Genomic DNA, 22827 nt, shown 5'->3' on the forward strand with positions numbered 1-22827 from the left:
AAATACATATCTCTTAATTGTGATTTGAAAGAAGGGAAAGAAACTAAATTCAATTGATTTTTAAGTCAGATTCAGGTAGGAATAGATTGAAATATTTAAGCAGATAGACTAATGTGGAGAGTTACATTCGGCCATTCTTTCGACTAAAGTCACAATAACAGAGTTGTAGCTTCGATGTGTCTTTATTGTGAATAACACTCATATCAGATTTGAATTTTCAGAACTGATAGTTAATGTGTTAGAGAGTTTTATTTAACCTGGAGTGCCCATGTGGGATATTGTTTCATTGTAGGTCACTTGGCATCTCACAGACCCCAACAGCATTTTCCTTTAACAAGGTATAATTAGTTCAATCTGTAAAAATTTATGAGTTAAAAGTACTAATTAAGTGAAATGAGGTGTATAAATTCTGACCGATGGAATATATTTTATTTTTTTGGTTTTTAATTATAAATGCAGCCAACGAAACTGTTGGTTGTTATGTTGTGAAATTTTTAATCTCATTTGTCACAAAAGTGAAAAACCATTACCACACTTTTCAGAAAATTGTATTACAGTCCTTACATGGAAGCATTCCTACCTTTTTTTTAGACACATTATACAGTTTAGAACATAAACATCACATTCAGTCAGCAGTCAGCACATAGTTGCTGCACATGTCCTAAACAGAGAAATTTCTTACAGCTGCATGATCTGTACTTGGTGTATAGGTTTTTGAATGACCAAATTAACAGCAGCTCTGTTGTTTTGAGTCTTGTTCCTCTTCTGTGGATTGGACTGCCCCTTCATCTAGAAAAAGACATTGACTATCTCATCTGAGATCTCTTGGCAATAGTGAATGCTGAGAACGTCTACACAGGTAATCGTCAGCTAGATTATGTGCTAGAAGTTTCAGGAACTCATTACACCTAACACTAGAATCAGTATTATTTGCGCAGTGTGTTAAGTGTGCATTTATAGCTGCAATGTTCCTCATACTGTAAAAAATCACCATAGGCTATCGGTTGATCTTTCTGGATATGTTTTATGTACTACACAGCTGTTCAATATTTATTTATGGCTTGTTCTTGTCATCAGATAAGACATCAATTGCATTTTGATGATGCATTGTGGAAAGTATCAGAACCACATTGTTTTTCCTGTCAACGTGTGACATTATAGAGTTGAGTTTTTCTGAAACACAAACAGTGTGTAGTGCGTACCTCCCAGTTCTTTGTTTGCGTAAACTCTGTGCGAGAGGGATTTCAGGTTTATTTTTACTCATAGTTCCAATCAGAGTAAAATTCTTCTGAAGCAAGTAATCAGCTAACTCTAAGGAATTGTCTATGGTTATATTACAACCAGATCCTGAGAGCTCAGAAGTGACACAATTCACATCATCTTGTCACTTTGTTGCTAACTGCAAATGCCTCTGCAGGCTATTTACCCCCATATATTTCCAGCTTGATGGTGTATTGCATCCTAGCATCCACCAAAGCAAATATTTTTGTCTTGTACTTACTTGGTTTGCTAGGGATGAAACATTTGTCCCTGAAAGCTTGTAGCTTCACTACTTCATCTCTCAAAGGTACCCATTCTTCTTCTACTGTATTTCTTTCCCCCATTCCTGTCAATTGTTCCCTTATGCTCTCCCTGAAACTCTGTAAACCTCTGGTTTAGTCAGTTTACCCAGGTCCCATCTCCGTAAATTCCCACCTTTTTGCAGTTTCTTCAGTTTTAATCTACAGTTCATAACCAGTAGATTGTGGTCAGAGTCCACATCTGCCCCGGGAAATGTCTTACAATTTAAAACCTGGTTCCTAAATCTCTGTCTTACCATTATATAATCTATTTGATACCTTCTAGTATCTCCAGGCTTCTTCCATGTGTACAACCTTCTTTCATTATTCTTGAACCAAGTGTTAGCTATGATTAAGTTGTGCTCTGTGCAAAATTCTACCAGATGGCATCCTCTTTCATTTCTTACCCCCAATCCATATTCACTTACTATGCTTCCTTCTCTCCCTTTTCTTACTATCGAATTCCAGTCTCCCTTCACTACCTGAATAATTTCTTTTATCTCATCATACATTTCATCAATTTCTTCGTCATCTGCAGAGCTAGTTGGCATGTAAACTTGTACTACTGTAGTAGGCGTGGTCTTCGTGTCTATCTTGGTAAGAAATACGTTCACTATGCTGTTTGTAGTAGCTTACCCGTATTCCTATTTTTTTTATTCATTATTAAACCTACTCCTGCATTACCCCTATTTGATTTTGTATTTACAACCCTGTATTCACCTGACCAAAAGTCTTGTTCCTCCTGCCATTGAACTTCACTAATTCCCATTATATCTAACTTTAACCTATCCATTTCCCCTTTTAAATTTTCTAACCTACCTGCCTGATTAAGGGATTTGACATTCCACACTCCGATCCATAGAACGCCAGTTTTTTTTCCTCCTGATAACGACGTTCTCTTGAGTAGTCCCCGCCCGGGTATCCAAATGGGGGACTATTTTACCTCCTGGATATTTTACCCAATAGGATGCCATCATCATTTAATCATACAGTAAATCTGCATGCCCTCGGGAAAAATTATGGCTGTAGTTTCCCCTTGCTTTCAGCCGTTTAGGGGCTAAATTATCAGCTCTCTAGTATCCCCGTTGCCGAACCTCGAACAGTATAAGAGGAACCTAAATCACCTTTCACTCATTGTCAGACAACATAACTCAGTTCCCATTTTATTGGATGCCTATATGTATTGTGTGATTATATGGTTGTCTTTACTTGCCGCACATGAATACAGTATTCCTAATAGATCTATTATTTCAGTTGCGTCTATCAGATTAGCATCCCTTTCTCTGGAATAATGTTCCTGTACTTCAGGAACAATGCTCAACAATGCTAGAGTGCAGCTCTTTGTCATAAAAGCATTCCCAATATTCCATTGGTTTTCTTCCATTCTTTGTGGCTCCTTTCACTCCTGATAATTGACTGACTATGTTTTGTTGTCGAATGCAAACATTTTTTGGTGGACACATTCTTGACCTTTTTGTAGAATTTGTCCTTCCTAGAAAACATTCGTCAGCATGAGTATGACATCACTATCACTGGAGTCTGCACCCTGCTCAGTGTCAGTATTTTCTTCTCTTATTTCCACATTGTCTTCTTCCACATCACTATAATTACCAAAATCATCAACTGAGTGATCATTTTCCTTGAACAACAGCAAGAGTACAGTTTCACTGTCACATTGCGTTTTCCACATTATAAGGCTTCTGTGAGCTCATATTGGATCTGAAGATAAATTATGGTATTAAAAACAAATATTAAAAACTTTTAGATTAAATAAAAAACAAAATATTTACCCTTAGTATCGGCAAAGATCATGTGGCGTCTGGTAGACTCCAGCTTTGGTAACAACCTTTTCCCTCCAACACTGTACTGCAGCTGATGCATTGTTAATGAGCAAAATATGTTTGGATTTAGTTAACTGGAAGGTAAATGGCATCACAAGAGTGCCACTGTATCTGATGAACAATAATGTGTAAATGAAGTGTGTCTGGTGTCTGTGGGACGCCAAGTGACCACTTGTGCGTTAATGCGGAGGACTACATCTAATCAAGATCTAAACGTACCTTACGAGCAGTGCAACAGAATTCTCCACCGTACCATCAGAAAACGGACCTTGTTACGCAAATAAAAGTTAAAATTTTCATGTACAAAGTGAACTAAACTTTGAGCATTACTAGGTATGAAATGAATAATCTCTGTAAGGTAAATTATATTTAAGAGCTGTATGGCATTATCAGGGAGACAGCTCATGTTAGGTTCAAATCATTGCCCACCAAATCCAACAAATTATTCCTACAAGTAGCTGGAAAAAAAACAACAACAAAACAACAACAACAACAACAACAACAACAAAATGAGACCAGTTACATTTACTTAGTCAGGTGTTGCATGCTTCACTGGTAGACTTTAATTTTGGCAATATAGCTGTCAGAGAGATCACAAAAGTAATTAGCTCACTTAAAAGCAGCAATTCTTCTGGCTGTGATGGTGTTTCAACAAAAGTACTGAAATTTTGTGCTGATTTGATAGTAGTCATCTCTAGTAACCTATGTGATCAGTTGGTGAGCCAAAGTCTACTTCTTGATAGGCTGAAATATGCAATATCAATAACCATTTATAAAAGTGGATGTAACAGGTGACCTCTAATTATAGTACCATCCCCCTCCCTCCTGTGTTTTCAAAATTTTTATTAGAGTTTTCCATCTAGTAAAGATAGCTTAAAGTAAAACAAGATTGATAAAATGTAGTCATTTCTTAGGGTTTAAGATTAGAAAATTAGACACTGGGAAGTCTGCTGCAGTTTTAGGGGGAAATATCTCGTTAGCATGTGCTACTTGGGAGACAGAAGATGCGCTTAATGATAATACTTTCAAATTCTCTATTCTTACATTTTTGTACAAAATGTAATAATGTTCTGGGATCTTGTGTTATATGCAGTAGTTAGACAGAGATGAACTAGTGCGGAAAGCAGCATCAAACCAGTCTACAGCAGCGTCCTGCACTGTATTCCTAAATGAAAGGCCCTGGGTATCGTAGAAAACTTTTTCTCTCCCCATCCTCTTCTATTTCTATTTTTTTAAAAGAAAGAAAACCGGAAGATAATTACATACAAAAGAAATTATACATTGTATAAAATTACCAAACCTTATTTTTACATTTTGTGGCAGAAAAATTAAGTGTGTTGTTTTATTCCAAATTACTGGTTGTCATGTTAAAGAGATGCAGTGCCTGTTCTTATGTGGGTACAAACCTATGACATGTTTATTGTGCCTTTAAAATAGTGATGAATCAAGATTTGACAAGGAAATGCTCTTCGTATTGTTTGAAGAAAATTTAATACCCAAGATCACTACTATTTATTTCGGAGGAACAGTTTCGGCAGTTAAGACTGTCATCTTCTGATCTCTAAAAAATTTGTTCTTATACATCCTGTTCATTAGACAACAGTTTTTTGAAGATCAGAAGATCTGTTGCAACCAGTCATCAGGAATAAATAGTACTGAATGCAATCTTGGCTGTTAAATTTTCTTCAAAGCAGCTACAGGTCACTCCTTATTTCTAATTATGAGAAATTTCGACATCATATTGTTATTTAACTGTACACCAATGAACCAAAATTAGCGTGTTGGTCCACCATTGGGATGCAGTACAGCAGTGATTCTGTGTGGCATGGATTCGACAATTCATTGGTAGGTTTCTGAAGATATGTGGTACCAGACATTTATGCACAGATAATGCTGTTCCCGTGCATTATGGTTTGTTGATTTGTGGGCGTGGAGCTGGTACCAGATAGCACTTCAGATGTGTTCCATTGGATCCAAATTGGGCAAATTTGGTGATGGTGACATTGTGAAGTCACTATCCTGCTCCTCAAAACACTGGAGGTCAATTCATTCTTGTGACAAAAGACAATTATCGTGCAGGAAGGTGTTGCTGCCGTCATTGAAGACATCAAGCTTGAAGGAATATGGGTGGTTCACAATGATGTTCACATAGTCCATAGCTGTTAGTTGCCTTCAATTACTAGCACAGGTCTCATGGAAGCCTAGATGAATGTCTCCCATAGCATAAGACTGGCCCAACTGGCTTGCATCCACAGCATGGTGCATGTTTTGAGCAGCAGTTAGATTGGATGAAGGCCATAGCCAGACACGACCATTGTCTGGTGTAACAAGTAACATGATTCATTTGGTCGGGGACTTGTTTCCATTGATCTGCAGTTCGATCGCAATGAGCATGTGTCTGCTGCCCTAATAGTTGATGATGTTGGATCCATGTGGGAATGCAGAGGGACTGTCTGCTGCAGAGTTCCATTTTCAACAGTGTGTACTGAACAGTGTGCACTAAAACAGTTGTGTCTGCACTGTCATCATATCTGCCACAGAATGGCACCTATCTTGCTGTATCGAATGGGTAAGCCTCTGACCTTAACATTATGTAATGAAGTATGTATGCCTGACACCATATCACTTACTCGTGGTTTTACCACCTGATTTACCTTCACTCATAATGCGCCCGATTGCAGAGATTGTGTGTCCATACAGTTCACAGGCCTGCTTATAAAGCCATCTGGGTCAGCCCCCTGGTGTGTTCTGGTGAGCTGCCAAAAGAAACAGTATTATGTAAGCAATCACAACTGAGTGTTTGGCCTATTCCATAACCTACATAACTGTTGTCCATCCAATGTGTTCAGTATTATGTGCAACTGGCACTTCATTGAATCTTACGTTGACTCTATAAAGCATTCCATATGTCCTGTTTTTTGTAGCTGTAGCACCACACTTTAATCACTTTCCATAAATGCTCATGACAGTAGCGCACGAACAGCCAACCAGTTTCTCAGTTTCTGAGATGGTCATTTCCAGCCTTTGTGCCATAACAATCTGCACTTTATCTTATGTCAGTGAATTTCCCAGTTTGTAGCCTTTATGTAGCCTGCATGTACATAAACACACCCGCTGTGCCGCCAGGTGGCACTCGGTCTTGCAGCAGGCACTGGTCATAATGTTCGGCTCATCAGTGTGTGTTTTTCTATGTCCACATACATGCTCTGCAAGCTATTGTGTGTTGCATGGCTGAGGTTACCTTGTACCACTAGTCATTTCCTTTCCTGTTCCACTCTAAAATGGAGCAAGGGAAAAATGACTGTCCTTATTCTTCCGTACGAGCCCTGATTTCCCTTGTCATGTCTTACCTTCATGGTCTGTACACAAAATGTCTGTACACAAAATGTATGTTGGTGGCAGTAGAATCATTCTGCAATCAGCTTAGAATGATGGTTCAGTATTCATGCTAGAGCACTAATTTTAATGACTAGAACAAAGATAAGATGTTTGTTTTAACATACGTATTAAAATTTGCTGCAAAATATGAAAGAATAAGTCATCTGAGTTGTGTGTGAGAAATTAATTATTCTTCCTTATTTCTTTTCTCTCTCACACACTTTTTTTGGAGGAAAAAAAAAAGCTTAATATGAAGTGATAAATTTCTGCTGATACTTTAATGATTTCCTAAAAAGCTTGGTAGTTTGTATCTTGTGTTTGTGTTATTACATTCGGAAAGTGTACGTTGAGATAAATTTTTTTCTTCTTTAAGTGCAACTTTAAAAATATTTGCCATACACATAAATAATTAAGTATTGCTGTTTTACACAGTTGCAGGCACTACAAGAACATCAGGCAGCCCTGGTGGCATTGCAGCAGAAAGCAAAAGAACAGTTACAAAAAGCAAAGGCAGCACAAGTAAGGACAGTGTTATGAGATTTTTTATAGTTGCAGCAACAGAGGCAAATAGATGATGCAGTTGAAAATAAATATTTTATGAATATGTAAAGGACAGCCTATGCTATTTTATTGTTAAGTGATATATCATGATAAGTTATGAGATGCAAATTCAAAAATTTTGTGCCCATGATGCATTTTTTCCTCATTTATTTATGTGCACCCCTTTGTCAACTTACATGGTAGAGGCCTCTCATTTGATCAGTGCATGTTTAAAGGAATTGTTCTAGTGTACTTGAAAAAAGAGACAGCATTGGTCGTATATTTTTTACTATTGCAAAATCGATTTTCTGTCACTGAGTGACCATCTTCAGTGCTATATTGTATAACTTAAGTTGGGATGCACTGTTGTTACTAAGCTTACGGCAATGTGATTGCAGTAAGCTTAGTAACAACAGTGCATCCCAATTTAAGTTATACAATATAGCACTGAAGATGGTCACTCAGTGACAGAAAATCGATTTTGCAATAGTAAAAAATATACGACCAATGCTGTCTCTTTTTTCAAGTATACCTGTTATCTGGTCATAGTGCACAAGACAACATGGAGTCGCCAATCAATAATTGTTCTAGTGTGGTAATTATTGTAGTAGTGATAAATGAACTATGGAAAGAGAAATATAAGGTAGTTTAATTTAATGACAGGAAATGCTTATAGTGTAGTTACAGTGTGAGGGAGAATAGCTGAACACCTATCTGAAATGCTGTGGAGATAAATACGAACAACTAATGGCGAATAAGGGAACTGACTGGCACGCTCAAGATGTTTTTGGAACTGTGAAAGAGCGTGCACTTCTCTGTCTTCTTTAACCACAATTAAGAGAATGTAGGAAATTCATACTTTTATGATGCTGTTCACTACACTATCGAGTGACAGAATTTTTCCCTGTCCATTTGACTGTCAATATTAATAGAATACAATATAACTACTGGTTTGTTTACCTGTACTATATCTTATTATTTCAGAATACTGTATCTTCAATAGAATCAGGAATTGGCACAGGTGATCAGCCACAAAGTAGCTCGGATGTCCTCAGAGATGTGCAGAATCTTCAACATCGAATATCAGTCTTGCATGAATTTTATGACAACAGAAATCAGGTATTTTTTCTTTCTTTCTTGACTTTATCAGTATATTAAGATTATTTTGATAAAATTGTCTACTTATTTGTCATACAAATATTTGTTGATAGACTGGTAGACAAAATTTAAAAAAATCCATATAACTTTCTTATTTTATGATTTTAGTGTTGATGTTAATGTATTTTGCTCTTTATTGTTGTAGATAGTAGAGCTGTTAGGTGAACGGGACGAAGCATTACTTTCTGAGCACACAGTTTTACAAGACAAGTTGACAGAACTGCAAGTGAAGAAACGACACATGGATCAGCTGTTGGCACAGTTCTCAGCTCTAAACAATTCAGATGCTAACGGTAAGAAGTGTCCTTATTATCAGTTCAAAGAACCAGAAGTTGTATTAGATGAAATACTTCAACTCTTGTAGATTGCTAAACAAATAGGATCCAGAGAACATTGCCTGCATCCTTTGCTTTTCATTGTTTGTCATTGCCTGCACTGATTAACTACCTAGACAGTATCTTCAACAAATTATATAATAAGGAAATTTTTCTCAGTCTGTTCTCTGTATGCCTGGAGAGAGCAAATGTGTCAAACAACTAGTTCATTTCAAACAGTGCAAACTCCAGGTAGGAATATTAACAACTAGTTCATTTCATCTGATTGTTATTTTGATTCTCATTGCACATAAGATCATTAATTGAAACAATGACTTTGCCTCCAAAATGTAATGCATGTTGTGTTGGTTGACAGTTCCTGTGTTTTATGTGAATCATTCTGCTCTGCAAGTGAAAATACTATTGGCAGTTTCTTTGCTGCAAGTGAAACTACTTTCAGCAGTTTTTTTGCTGCTGATGAGCTGAGGTTGGTTATCTACATTAGAATCTTTTTTTCGTCTTTTTTTTATCATTTAAGGAATAAAGAGTTTCTTGTTGTTTATCTCTGTTTTGGCCATTTTAAGCTTTGGTCCCTATTTTGAATAAAACTGACTTCTGTTAACAAAAACAAGCAGAGGTGCTGACTTCTGTTAATGTCATTTTAAGTGTGTACTTGTACTATACCACAAATCTGAAATTTGTACTTTCATTTTATAAATTATCTCTAAAATTTGTTCCAGCATTAATGGTAATGACCATTTGTCAAAAGTTAAAAATTTGCACTTGCACGGGGGTTGCAAATCTGACTTTCGCCTTTCACAGACAGTGCTTTGCCAACTGAGTCATCTAAATACACCTTGTATGCTTATACTTTTGTTGATAATAGGCTACATTATTTGCAGAAGGCAGAGAACCAGCCTTCATTGGAAACTAGTTTTCATATCTCACAAATATTTGAACTGATTCCTGACTAGCCCCTATAATATATATTGTCCACGTTATGTTTGTTGTTGCTCATCTTATAACCTCTTTTGAAGGCTTTATCCATTCCATTCAACTGATCTTCCAAATACTTTGCCATCTCTGACAGAATTTCAGTGTCATTGGCAAACCTCATTTTTTATTTCTTCTTTGTAAACTTTTAATCTCCTTTTCAAATTTCTCCTTGCTTTCCTTTACTGCTTATTCATTGTACATATAACATTGGGGAGAGTTTGAAGACTGTCTTACTTCCTTCTCAGGGCATCCTTTTTCTGCCCCGTGGCTCTTGTTTGTAGATATCTTTTCACTCTCTGTATTTTATTCCTGATACCTTCAGAATTGCAAAGAGTATATGCTAGTCAACATTGTCAAAAGCTTTCCCTTTTTCAACCAAAAGTTACAGATACGAGGGCAACACTTATGTTTTATGAGGTAGCAATCAATAACAAATGAAAGAGAGAGAGAGTGAGAGAGATAGAGTGAGAGACAGAGAAACAGGAGCGCAACTCTTGCTTTTATACAGTCAAAACAAATTACGGCGACTGCCTTCAACTTGCTTTACAGAGCATCTTTTATGAAGTTTTGATATATAAACATTTCTCTGGAACATTCTTTATATGGACATTAAAAATATATTTTTTACATTGAACTATGACCTTTTCTTCTTAATTTACAGATACAAATGTATTAAATCTAAGATAAGTCACAGAGCCAGTATTGCATCTCTTGTTCCTCAGTTTTTCCAGAACCCTAAGTGATCTACTGAGTGAGGCGACACAGTGGTTAGCACATTGGACTCGCGTCCGGGATGACAATGATTCAAACCCACATCCGGCCATCCTTTGAAAGGGAATAGCCAATTTCTCTCCCTGTTCTTAACACCATCCGAGCTTGTGCTGTCTCTAATGACCTTGATGTCGATGGAGGTTAAGCCCCATCTGCCTTCCTTCCTTCCTAACTGTACTCTTACTTCGACTTCTGTGAATTTTTTCATTCTTCCGTAAATAATTTGTCTCAGTATTTTGAAACTGTGACTTATTAACATGATAGTTGTATAATAATTACACCATTCAGCATTTGATTTACTTGTAATAGGGGTTACATTGTTCCTAATGTCTGAGGGTATCTTGCATGTCTCATAAATATTGCATACCAGGTCGAATTGTGTTGTCATAGCTGGCTGCCCCAAGGATCTCAGTAATTCCAAGAGAGTGTTGTCTACTCCAGGAGCCTTGTTTTGAACTTAGTCTTTCAATGTTTTATCCAATTCTCCTAGCAGTATTACAATTCCCATCTCACCTTTATGTACATCCTCTTACTCTTCTATAACATTGTCTTCAAGCCTGTTTCATTAGTATAGATCCTCTGTATATTCCTCCCTCCTTTCAGCTTTCCCTTCTTTGCGTAGTACAGGCTTGCCGTCTATGCTCTTAATATTGTATTGTATATATTGGTTCTGTGTTCTACAAAAGAATCTTTTGCATGAGACATTGGACAAACCAAGTTCTTCATACATTTCTGAAAGTGATTTCTAGGCATACTTATTTAAACTTTCAATAAAACACTTTATACATTAAGTATTTATATAACACACTTCATAAGTTAAATGGATTAAAAACAGTAAATGCTGTAAATATGACTTTAGAGATTTTTTCAAAGGTTTTGACCTTAGTAATACCTTTTACATACACTGTACATTTTCAGGAAGTTTGTTGTAACGTTTAACTCCCTTGTGGAAAGTACCTTTTTGACACAAAGTTGTGCTGATTTGGGTATATTTAAATTTTTTGTGATGTCTGGTAAAGTGATCATGTTCATCACTGTTTTTTTGCAGTCTACAGTCCTTACCTATTACATTTATTTTGAAAAATTTAAAGTTTTCCATAATCTATACACGTGGTAATGGAGGAGTACCATATATCTTAAATAGAGGTTTGCAATATTACTAATATTAAAATATTATATTACATTTTTTGGAGGTGGGGAAGTTAATTTGAAATATTGAGCTTAATATTAGCTGTGGTTGATATCTTCTTCAAATATTCCTGATTGAAATTAATCTAACTCCCCAAAAGACATTTACAAGTTGTTAAACAATTAGTAAGTAATATTATAAAACTTTTAACCGTGCCTGCTGGTAGCAGAGCTTCTGAAATGGTAAAATGGTCCATAGAAAATTTTTACTTACTTATTAATTGATTTGCATTCCGCCATTCAGAATAAGATTACCATCAGCCTGATGACAATGTTGACTGGTGACATTGTTCAGAGGCCAGTGACTGATCTCAAAATTATGCAGTTAGTATAATTATATTGCCTGGATACTGTTAGAAAAGTTCAATAAAAGAGATCTCAGGGATACTGAAACAAAAGTTTGATAAAGTAAATGTTTTTTGAACACTTGATAAAGTAAATGTTTTTTGAACACTAGTAACATTCGGCTGTGTGCACCAAACAATTCATCAGCAACTCTCCTTCACTGCGGCCTGAAAAGTTCTAAAATGCCACATAATAAATTGAGAGATGTAGCTTTAATGGAAGAGGAAAGTAGGTTTCTTGATTCAAACATGGCTGTTACCATTAAATTAACATAATTTTTCAACCAAAAGTTACGGATACGAGAGCAACACTTATGTTTTATGAGGTAGCAATCAATAACAAATGAAAGATGGAGAGAGAGAGAGGAGAGAGAGAGAGAGAGAGAGAGTGAACAGGAGCGCAACTTTTGCTTTTATACAGTCAAAACAAATTACGGTGACTGCCTTCAACTTGCTTTACAGAGCTTCTTTTATGAAGTTTTGATATATAAACATTTCTCTGGAACATTCTTTATATGAACATTAAAAATATATTTTTTATATTAAACTTTGGCCTTTTCTTCTTAATTTACAGATTTATTTACACAGAGAAAATTTGTTCTGAATGGATTTTAGCATTAATTAAACGTTTGGGGCATATTTTATTAATTATTCAAAAAGCAACATTTCAAGAGTCTCTAGGTTTGCATCCAAATAAGATTCTAATGGCCCTTTTTTGTAGTTTGAAAGTACTGTTAGCTGTTTTAGAGTTTTCGCAGAAAGTGGTTCCATATTTAAGGAGAGAACAGAAGTAGGCATGATATTCATTCATTTCTCTTTTCTTATTGCAGCATGATTTTAGTGTGCAAAGAAGGTAACATGTCATACTAAGTTCTGCATTAAGATATTCAAAATGCTTATTCCATTTTACATTTCTCAGCAGCCCAAGCCTAAGAATTTCATTTCAGCACTGTTACTAACTAGTTCGTTGTTGATAGAGACCAATAGGATAAACATGCCCTTGTTTGGAGCACTTTGGAATTTTAGTGCATGTTTTTTTTTTTTTTTTTTACTATGTATTATAAGCCCATTTTTCTATGCCCAGCTGCTAAGTTGTTTCGGGCAGTGTTTACTCATTGCTGTATTGTTCTTTGCTTTCTTCTTTTAGTAGAATTTTTGGGTCATCTAAATGTAATTGTTTTATGTGCATCCACATTTGAGATCATTTTTAACAGAAGGCGTCCCATTACTGATCCTTGGGGTACACCATATTTAAATTGTTTATTGTCTGATAAGTGTTCAGATACTGTTAATAGGTGGATATTTGTGTACTTCATGCACACTGCCTGCTTACGATTGCACTGGAAGGAACTGATTCAATTGTCGGACAGAACTTGAATACTGTATTTTTCAAGCTTTGACTGCAGAATCTTATGGTCCACCATGCAAAAGACTTGACAGGTCAGTATTGATTCCTGTTTCTTGTCCATCAGGCTTAATATGGAAGTGATGCACTCATAAATAGCAGTTGTCGTTGACCTCTTATTTCTGAATCCATGTTGTTCATTGCATAGGATATTGTTTTTATTCACATATTTCATAAGGTCGTCATATATAACTTCTCCTAATACTTTTGAAATGCAGGAGAAATTTTTTTCTGGACTTGAATTACTTTAGATGTTGTCAATAAATCAGGGAAAGTGCCTGCTTGAAATGAGCACTCACATAAGTGTGTAAATATTTCAGTTAGGTTTGATGCACTCGTCCTTAAGATTGTTGCAGGGACACCATCAACGCCTGCAGAGATGGAATTTTGTAGTCCTTTTCTTGCATTAGCTACTTCATCTTGTGAGACTGAACTGATGAGTTTTGACCCTCTACAAGCACTGCCTGCCTGCTTTTGTATTCATTGGTTTGGGTGTCCTTATGTAAGTCTGATTATGTCATATTATCACCAACACCTGCGAAAAAATTGTTGAAGGTGTTAGCTACTATTATGAGGTTTGTTATTGTTTTTTATTCTTTTGTAATAGTGTCGTATTTTTGCAGGGTGGCCTGTGTTCACCAGATTCTTTTTTGTAACACTCCACATAGCCTCCCTTTATTTACTGAATTATAAATGTACTCATCATTATGCAGAATGAGATTTGCGCCAATATGAAACTTCCTGGCAGATTAAAAGTGTGTGCTGGACTGAGACTCGAACTCGGGACCTTTGCCTTTCGTGGGCAAATGCTCTACCATCTGTACTACCCAAGCATGACTCACGACCCATCCTCACAGGTTCAATTCTACCAGTACCTCGTCTCCTACCTTCCAGACCTCACAGAAGCTCTTCTCCGAACCTTGCAGAAAGGCAAAGGTCAGTTCGAGTCTTAGTCCGGCACACAGATTTAATCTGTCAAGAAGTTTCTCATCATTATTCATTATTTTTGCTGCTCTTAGTATTTTGGAGTATTTTTCATAGTACATATGTATTTCAAGTGAAGAATTTTTTGACTTAACATATTTCATGTAGTAGTCTTTTCTTCTAGCATGAAACCCTTATTCCCCTTGTCATCTAGCTGTTAGTTCTAGAATTCCTTATTATGGTTACAGTTTTCAGTGGGAAGGCAATTTGAAAGAACTGGGTTAATGTATCAACGAAGGGATTGAATTTTCCATTTATGTCATTAACTTTGCAAACCTGTGACTGTTTTCCTCTCTGTAATAAGCTGTTGAAGTATTGAAAGTCTCTCCGGGTTTGCTGCTGGATCCTAAAATCAATTGGATTCAGTATTTCGGTGATCCAACTATTCACCATCTTCAGGAGAACACTGCTTCTGCTGATGAGTCCTGCAGTTCTCAGCAGGACTGATCAGTAGAAGCAGCATTCTCCTGAAGATGGCGAACAGTTGGATCACCGAAATATTGAATCAAGTTGATTTTATGATCCAGCAGCAAACTTGGCGAGACTTTCAAGACTTATTATGCCAGGAAAGCCTACAAAGTCACATCTGTTGAAGTAGTTTACATTATCCTGATTATACCTTCTACTTGTGGTTCTTAAAGACATGTTGTTAATACTACTGCCTTTCATTTTTAAGTTTAATATTTGAGCAAGATGATCACTGAAACCTGCAGTGAAAATTGTTAGTGAAGTGTTGTGCAAACTTTTCATGATTAGAAATTGATCAAAAACTGTTTCACAAGTTCTTTTACTCAGGTAACAACCTTTACTTCAGCTGTAAAATTATAGGTTGTTGCAAGGTTCAAAAGGGCCTCTGTATCTACTGTTTTTGAGGAAATCAGTATTGAAGTTCCCATAGATCATCGACTCACAATCCATTTTTTTACTTTATTTAGCAGTGACTCCAATTTTATAATCCTTATTACATTTGTTCTAGTTAAATCAGGTAGGGTATTGAAATCTGTATTTTCCTTTGTGTAAATTTACACCACACCTTGCTTGCTGTTTTTCCGTAGTAGTATGAGGACAAAATGACTTTATTTATTTTCATATTCTAAACTAATTCTGGGTTAAGCCAATCGTCAGGAATACATAATGCTGAGATATCCTTTAGTTGATCAGTTAATAGTATGTTAATTTCATCGATGGTATTATGCATTGATTGCACATTATGGTGATAAATATTTAGATTGGGAGTATTCACGGCTTGGTTGTTGGGAGTCATATTTATAGCATCACATACCTTCAGTTTAAATTAGGATCGCCAGTTGTGTTGTGCTCATTTTACTTTCCTCACTGTTGTCAGTAGGTCTGCCAGATTGTCCTATTGCTTAAAAGTCTTTCTATAATTGTTTTGCTGACATAATCACAAACAAACCTTTTCCCGTCATTGTTTAAATGCATTCCCTGCTTCACATGCAGATTTCAATGCAGCTTGCTTGTATCCAATATGCTGCACGTGGCATATTGTGAACACATTTTCCTTATTGTGAAGTTTGTTTTCTGAATGTTTTGTTTACGTAAGAACTATAAATTAGATCATGCCTATGAAGTAGTTTTTCAACTAATGTGTTTCAGCATTTGTTAGCTTCTAGAAAATACTGGAGCATTTTCAGGCAAACCTCTGCTTCATTTTTTGCATTATTTGATCCCATTATACAGATGATATTGTCATTTTCCTGCATTAATTTCACCCCTGAATTAGAGTCTATGTTTTTATTTCCGGCTCCAGGTTTCACTATACTAGTCACCACTATGTTGTGATTTTTCTCTTGGAGCGTGCTGGATAGATTTCTGCCATAACACTCTGTTACTAAAAGTGCACGACTGTTTTTCCTTGATGATCTGTGTTTGTTATTGGCATTAGCTGCAAAAACACCATTCATTTTCAGGCCACTGATTTTTACAAGCTTACGATTATTTGGAGAGTCGTTATCACAGTCACTTGTTTACAAAACATCATATTTGTTTTTATCAGAAAATGTATTAGTTTTTGCAGAGTTTGTTATTTGTGCAGTTGAAGAACTGCCTTTAAGTGACACTTTTATCCACTCTGACAATTTGTTACTTTTGACTTGTGTAACTTCACTGTGTTGGCTTCGGTTGCACATCCTGATTTTCTTTCTTGAATGAAGTTATATCTCTTTAAAGAACTGAGTAAGAATTTTAAGCTTGAAATTCATTCATTTAGTGCTGTTATTTCAATTTTACAATTTTTAAAAAATCAATTTTTAGCCGTATAACTGTAACTTTTTCTCAAGTTTGAATCACACACTTCTACAATCATGGACGTCTTGACCAACGATTCATCCAGGTACTTCATTTTTTTGTAAGGATTCTTTACCTTTCTGTAGTGGTATCTATTTTTCCCATAGTTACGCATGAGTTTACAGCAGAGCTGTCCCAGCACCCGGGGCTGTTGTGAGGCTAATAAATTCAGAATGTAGAACAAATTAAAAACTTGTGATGAAATAATACAAAACAATCGTCTCTTCATTGTGTGTAACCATAGAGCATGTCCTCAAGTGATTGTGTGTTGAATTCCACTATTTTGTGCGTGTAACTTCTATTTGTGGCACTAGATGTCATCTTCGTCTGCTGTACATTGGCAAACATTATCGGTCCACACTGTAACAAGCTTTTTAAGCAGCAATAATGGGAGATTGCACACTTATCCTTCAGCCTGTTTCTTTGTTTTGTTTGTGATGTGTTGTTATTTTACTTTTTTTCAAAGTGATGTAATTTATGGAAGTCATCAGAAATGGATAAATTCGTTGTTGGAAAGAGACCTTTGGCAGTTAATGAAACATTGGATGCAGAGCAACAGAACAGTCAAATAGTGCATCTCAAATCTCTGCTCTGTGCCATCATTTAGCAGCAAGAACGCAAATGCAAGGCTGTTTAGTTAAGAATACTTAAGAATGGGGTTCATGTGGTGTGGAGATGAAGGATGTCCTACACCGAAGCGTATGATATGTGGAGAGAAACTTGCCAGTGGAAGCATGCTAGTGAATAAACTGCTGCAATGTATTTCAACAAAACACAAACATTTACAAGGAAAAAGTTTTGACTATTTGAAATAAATTTTAGAGAAAAGACTCGGCAGAGTTCTTTATTTAATAAGACATTTGGGACATCTGATAAAACTCAAGAAGCCAATTGTCTTGTAGCTGAGAGTATTACAAAAGATGCATTACCTCATGTAGTTGCAGAGACAACCATAAAAACCGGCTTGATGTGCTATAGTGAAAACAGTGTTTGGCACTGCGTATGAACCTGATGTAAAAAAAAATTCTGTCCACTGGTAATGTATTCAGGGCATGTCTGAAAACATTGAACATTCTGTTAAAACTCAAATTGGTTCAGTTGGATGAATCTACTGAGGTAACTGGCCTAGATGATTTTTTATTTGCTTCATTAATGAAAGAAACATAGTTAAACAGTATCTCTCTTGCAAGGAAATGCCCTTAACTACCAAGGGCAAAGACATTTTTGAAATAGTGAAAGGATACATGCAGGGGCGATTCTAGAAGTCAGTGAAAGGGGGGGTGGGGGACTAATGGGGGGCGGTGGGGGTTTGGGAAAATGGAACATTGCTTAACAAAAGGAGAGTTGGGGTCCTCAACTGACAAACTGGTAAAATTTGGTTTTGCTGAAAGTAGTTTTTGGTAACTGTTTTGGGGTTCAGGGTAAAAAATGTATATTAATAAATAATAAGACACCCATTTTAAGTTAAATGATATTTATTGGTTTAGATAGTAAGCTATTTGCCACTCTTATTCTTTTGTTAAAATGTATTGGAAATACATTGCAACCTATATTACAAAATTGTTAAGGCTTTCGTGGCCACTTTTTGACAAACTGCCTATTGGCTTCTGTCTCGGGTTCTTCGGCCGACGTTCATCTAATGATTTTTCTGACATTTCGCCAGCACGAGTGGCTGGCATTGTCAAAGCTTTACCCTCCATTGGCGGTGGAGAACTGGAGTCGAGCTCGTGGGCGCAGACTATATGTACCTGGCGCGCCAATGTCCGAGGGCTGTTGTCTTTGCTATTTCATCTCTCAAAGTTACCCATTCATCTTCTGTTGCCTAATGCTGTATTTGTAGCTCTCAATAATGTCTCGTTCTCTCAATGCCCAGACTGGCTTGCCATCTTGGGCAACAAAACAGCTTGTACAATATCATCAATGTACTGCTGTGCTGTAAGGGTGCCATGGATGACAACCATAGAGGTCTTGCTATGAAGGGAAATGACACTCCAGACCATTACTGCGGGTGGTCGGGCAATATGATGGGCGATAGTCAGGTTGGTATCCCTTTGCTGTCCTGGACATCTTCAGATGTGTCTTTGCTGGTTATTGGGGCTCAGTGTGAAACAGGACTCATCACTGAAGACAGATCAATTCCAGTCAGTGAGATTCCAGACCAGAGATGCCCCAGATGACGATGGGATACTAACTTGACTGTTGCTCCCCATATGGCCCAACAAAAGGAGTGATGCTCTGGGGTGCCATTTCTTGTTGTCATCTGCAGCACTCATGCAGCACAGCAGTACATCAGTGATATTATATGCCCCATTTTCTTGCCCATCATCGCAAGCTACCCTGGGTGTACATTTCAGCTAGGTAATGCCCACCCCTCACTTCGAGAGTTTCTACCTCTTGTCTTTATGCTTTCCAAACACTACCTTGCCCAGCAAGGTCGCCAGACCTCTCTCAAACTGAGAAAGTTTTGAGGATTGTGGGCAGGGCCCTCCAACCATCTCGGGATTTTGATGATCCAGCATATCTATTGGACAGAATTTGGGACGATATTCCTCAGAAGGACATCCAACAACTCAATCAGTGCCAAGCCAAATAACTGCTTGCATAAGGGCGAGATGTGGACCAGTGCATTATGGACTTGCTCAATTTGTAAAGCTCTTTCTCTCGAGTAAGTAATCCAATTTTTTCCGCAGTTGTAATCATTTGTCTGTATGTGTACATTACATCTAATGGTTTCTGTCCCATCCAGACAATTCCTTTGTGATGTGTCATTTTGTTGGTCTTAGAAAGGATGTAAGAGACCTGGCTAGGTTTCATTCAACATTTATAGTCCCAAATAAACAAATGACCAAACTTTACGCGCGCGTGCGCGCGCGCGCTTGCGCACACACACACACACACACACACACACACACACACACACCTATTCCACAAGTGTGGAACATGTAAAAAATGAAATGTATTTCTTCTCACAAAATATGTAAATGTACAATACTGTGAGGTGCATATGAGTATTCTTAGGTTGATGTAGCCTGTGTGATCAAATTGAAAATCAGTTGGTTGTATATATAGATCACATTACTATAGTTGGTAACTTCTTGTTGAATGTTTTGAATGATCTTGAGTGACACATTGTTGGTCTTTGTTTCCAGATGAGGCTGGTGAGACAGGCAGTTTAGCAGAAGGTAGTGATGGTGATGTGGATGTGGTCGTGGAGCAGGTCCAAAACAGAATGGCTGAGTTCTCATCACTTAAAAGCCAGCTGGCTCATCTTCAGAACGTTGTTGCCACTATTAATCTTGACTCATCTGGTGGGGTAAGAAGTTATTGAAACATTAAAATTGGTGGAAATAATGTAATAATAGTGCATATCATTTACTTTACATAAAATAATAAGTTTTTTATTCATGTTTCATGAAATGTGAAATATAGAATATAGACAAGCATACCTAAAATGAAATAATATAAATAAATTGTATTGATCTTTCCTTTCTGAATCGGATCTATTCATCTTCATTGGGAATTTCTGAAATTGTGTTCAGAGTCATGTTTATTAGTGAAAGAAAAAGTATTTTTACCAGCCAGCATTCATTCTACTCTCACAGCTAATGTAGTTTTAAATAAATTCTCAGTTGGAGCATGCAGAGGACTTCTGTAAGTCGCATAAGTAACATACAAATTTCTTGTCTTAGGTTGAAACCTGTTTCAGCAACAAAAGTATGTGTGATGCTTAGGCTGTAGACAATATGTTTATATTCTCGACTAATTGATTGCAAGGGTGGTACCCCAAGTGAGCAAATGTTTTACCACTATATTTAACCTTGCATATAACCTGTTCACTGAACTAATAAAATTTATACCACAATAAGTTGTAGAGTCTGTAGTGTAATCAGTGTTGAACAAACTTCTGATTTTTCCACGTGTCTGACATTTCACTTGTTCCGTAACAGGCATTGATTATTTCTAGCAGCCTCCAGTGTAGCATCATGCCTGCATATTTTAATAATTTATTTTACCTATTTTAGTAGTTTTTTGTTTTTAATTTTTTGCAAGGATCATTGAAGCTCATTCATTAGAATGAAGTCAGTTCCTCCTTCTGCTGATAGGTTTGTCTGTCTTTCTGCTGCAGTGATTGATTCATGGATATTTGTGTAACACATCTATTCTTACTTTATTCCTATTGTCCATGTGTCGAAAAATTTTTACTCAAGATATTGGCTGCCATGAATTCAATTGGCTTCCATGTTCTTGTTGTGCATATTTAATTTTTTTAGCATTATTTTCTTTTTCATTTCAGCTTCCTCCACTGTCTTCAAATATTTGTTGAAGATGGAGTATTTACGCACCTTTCTTTCACTGTTTCTTCAATTTCCTTCTTACAGATCCACAGACTGGTACACATGCTACTGCATGTACTACCGATATGTTCCAAAATGCTGCACATAAAAATGGGATTTTACCAGGGCTTGGACCTCAGGTTCTGTTGGTGCTAAAAAGATATTGTCAAGTGTTTTGGATAGCCCTTTGGCTGGGGACCCTTTGTATACCAAACAGAAGGATTATCTTACTGTAACCATCCTATTCTACTGGGTCAGAGTTTGAATATTACACTCTTCCTCCAACTTAGGCAACTGGGGCATTAAATGTTGTCTACAGTGTGCTTTAAGTGGCTTATTGAGGCACCATTTAGTTCATAGGTGATTCCTGAGAAATAAAAAAAAGTGTTTTTCACCATTTTTTTCTCTGTCAGCAGTGGATATCTAAATAACTAAATGCAGCAAATGTCTCAAATTTTAATGGTATATTTTGTAGGTATTTATCTGGAAATGCTATCTTCCTGTTTCAAAAATCTTTATCTGTTATCGAGAAACACCCCAAAAACATGGTTTTTGGGTGCCAAAACTGAGCTGTGGATACCAAGATGGCTATGCAAAACAAGTGGGTGAAATTTTTACAATATATTCCTAAGATCACAATCTTGAACATCCTTGAAAATTTTATTGATGTCATTATCCATTTTTGACATGCAACGATTCAAAGTTACCCTACCTGTGCATGTGAAATATGAACGTGAAATCCAGTGTGAGGCAAAAACCTAGTTTATAAAGTGATGCAGCCCAGAGAAATACACAGTACTGTGTGTGTGTCATCAAAAGGATTCTGGAACCACATGCTGTAGTATTGAAGCAAATACAAAATATTTGTGCACATAAAATCCAATCTGAGGCGTAAAATTAGTTTTGTGTTATTTCAATTTCACATAAGTAAACTATCAAAATTTTACTAGTCCATTAAGTTCATTTCACATTAGTGAAAAGAAGAAAACGAGCAGCCAAGTGCTCCTATTGGAGCACAAAAAAGGCAAATGTGCTCCTATTTAAATGACTGACTGAAAAGTAGAGTACCAGCTGCCTCACTCCACCTTCCTCAGCACCTTTAAAAATGTTGACTTGTGAACATATTCATCCCTCTTTACTCTGAGAGAGGAGGAGACAGTATCACTGGGGAAGAGATGGAAAAGTAATTAATACTGGAACATAATAGACTGTTGGTGTGATATAGAAATAGCAAATGAAACCATGGCAGTGTGAGAGAAAAAGAGGGATTCAGTGGCAGTGGAACATAGTTGAAAGTTACAGAACAGTGCTAGGAAAAGAGTGATGGGAACAATGCAGGTGCAAGAGGAATAAAGATCAGGAGCAAGTGGAAATTGGTGACAGCCAGTTATAATGAGAGACAGAGTCTGTGACAGTGACAACAAGGAAGAGAGAGATAGTGACAGTGAGAAGAGATAGTAGCAGTGGCAAGGAATGAATTAAATAGTAATAGTAAGAGGTAGCAGGAGGAAGACAGTGACAGTGACAGCGAGAGGAGACAGTAGCATGTGGTTCCAGAATGAAGGAGACTGTGGCTGTGAGACAGGAGACATCGACAGTTAGAGAGGCACAAAGGGATAGTGACAATGAATTGGGCCAAATGAGTGAGTGAGAATTGGCAAGTGGAAGAGGGTAGGTATGAGCAACTTACAGCAATGGACTAGTTGGT

General features: G+C 36.8%; 1 protein-coding gene across 4 annotated transcripts in view; it reads left to right on the forward strand.

Annotated features, from left to right (window-relative positions):
- Nucleotides 1–22827, forward strand: part of LOC124605781 (pericentriolar material 1 protein-like) — a 378792-nt gene that overhangs the window by 45376 nt on the left and 310589 nt on the right. For all 4 annotated transcript variants that reach the window (XM_047137665.1, XM_047137667.1, XM_047137666.1 and 1 more), the window contains 4 exons: nt 7211–7297; nt 8303–8437; nt 8622–8769; nt 19935–20098. In XM_047137665.1, coding sequence (XP_046993621.1) covers nt 7211–7297; nt 8303–8437; nt 8622–8769; nt 19935–20098 — 534 coding nt within the window. The remainder of the gene's footprint in view (nt 1–7210; nt 7298–8302; nt 8438–8621; nt 8770–19934; nt 20099–22827) is intronic.

The sequence above is a fragment of the Schistocerca americana genome, chromosome 3, assembly GCF_021461395.2.
Source record: "Schistocerca americana isolate TAMUIC-IGC-003095 chromosome 3, iqSchAmer2.1, whole genome shotgun sequence".
In the NCBI taxonomy this organism is placed as follows: domain Eukaryota; kingdom Metazoa; phylum Arthropoda; class Insecta; order Orthoptera; family Acrididae; genus Schistocerca; species Schistocerca americana.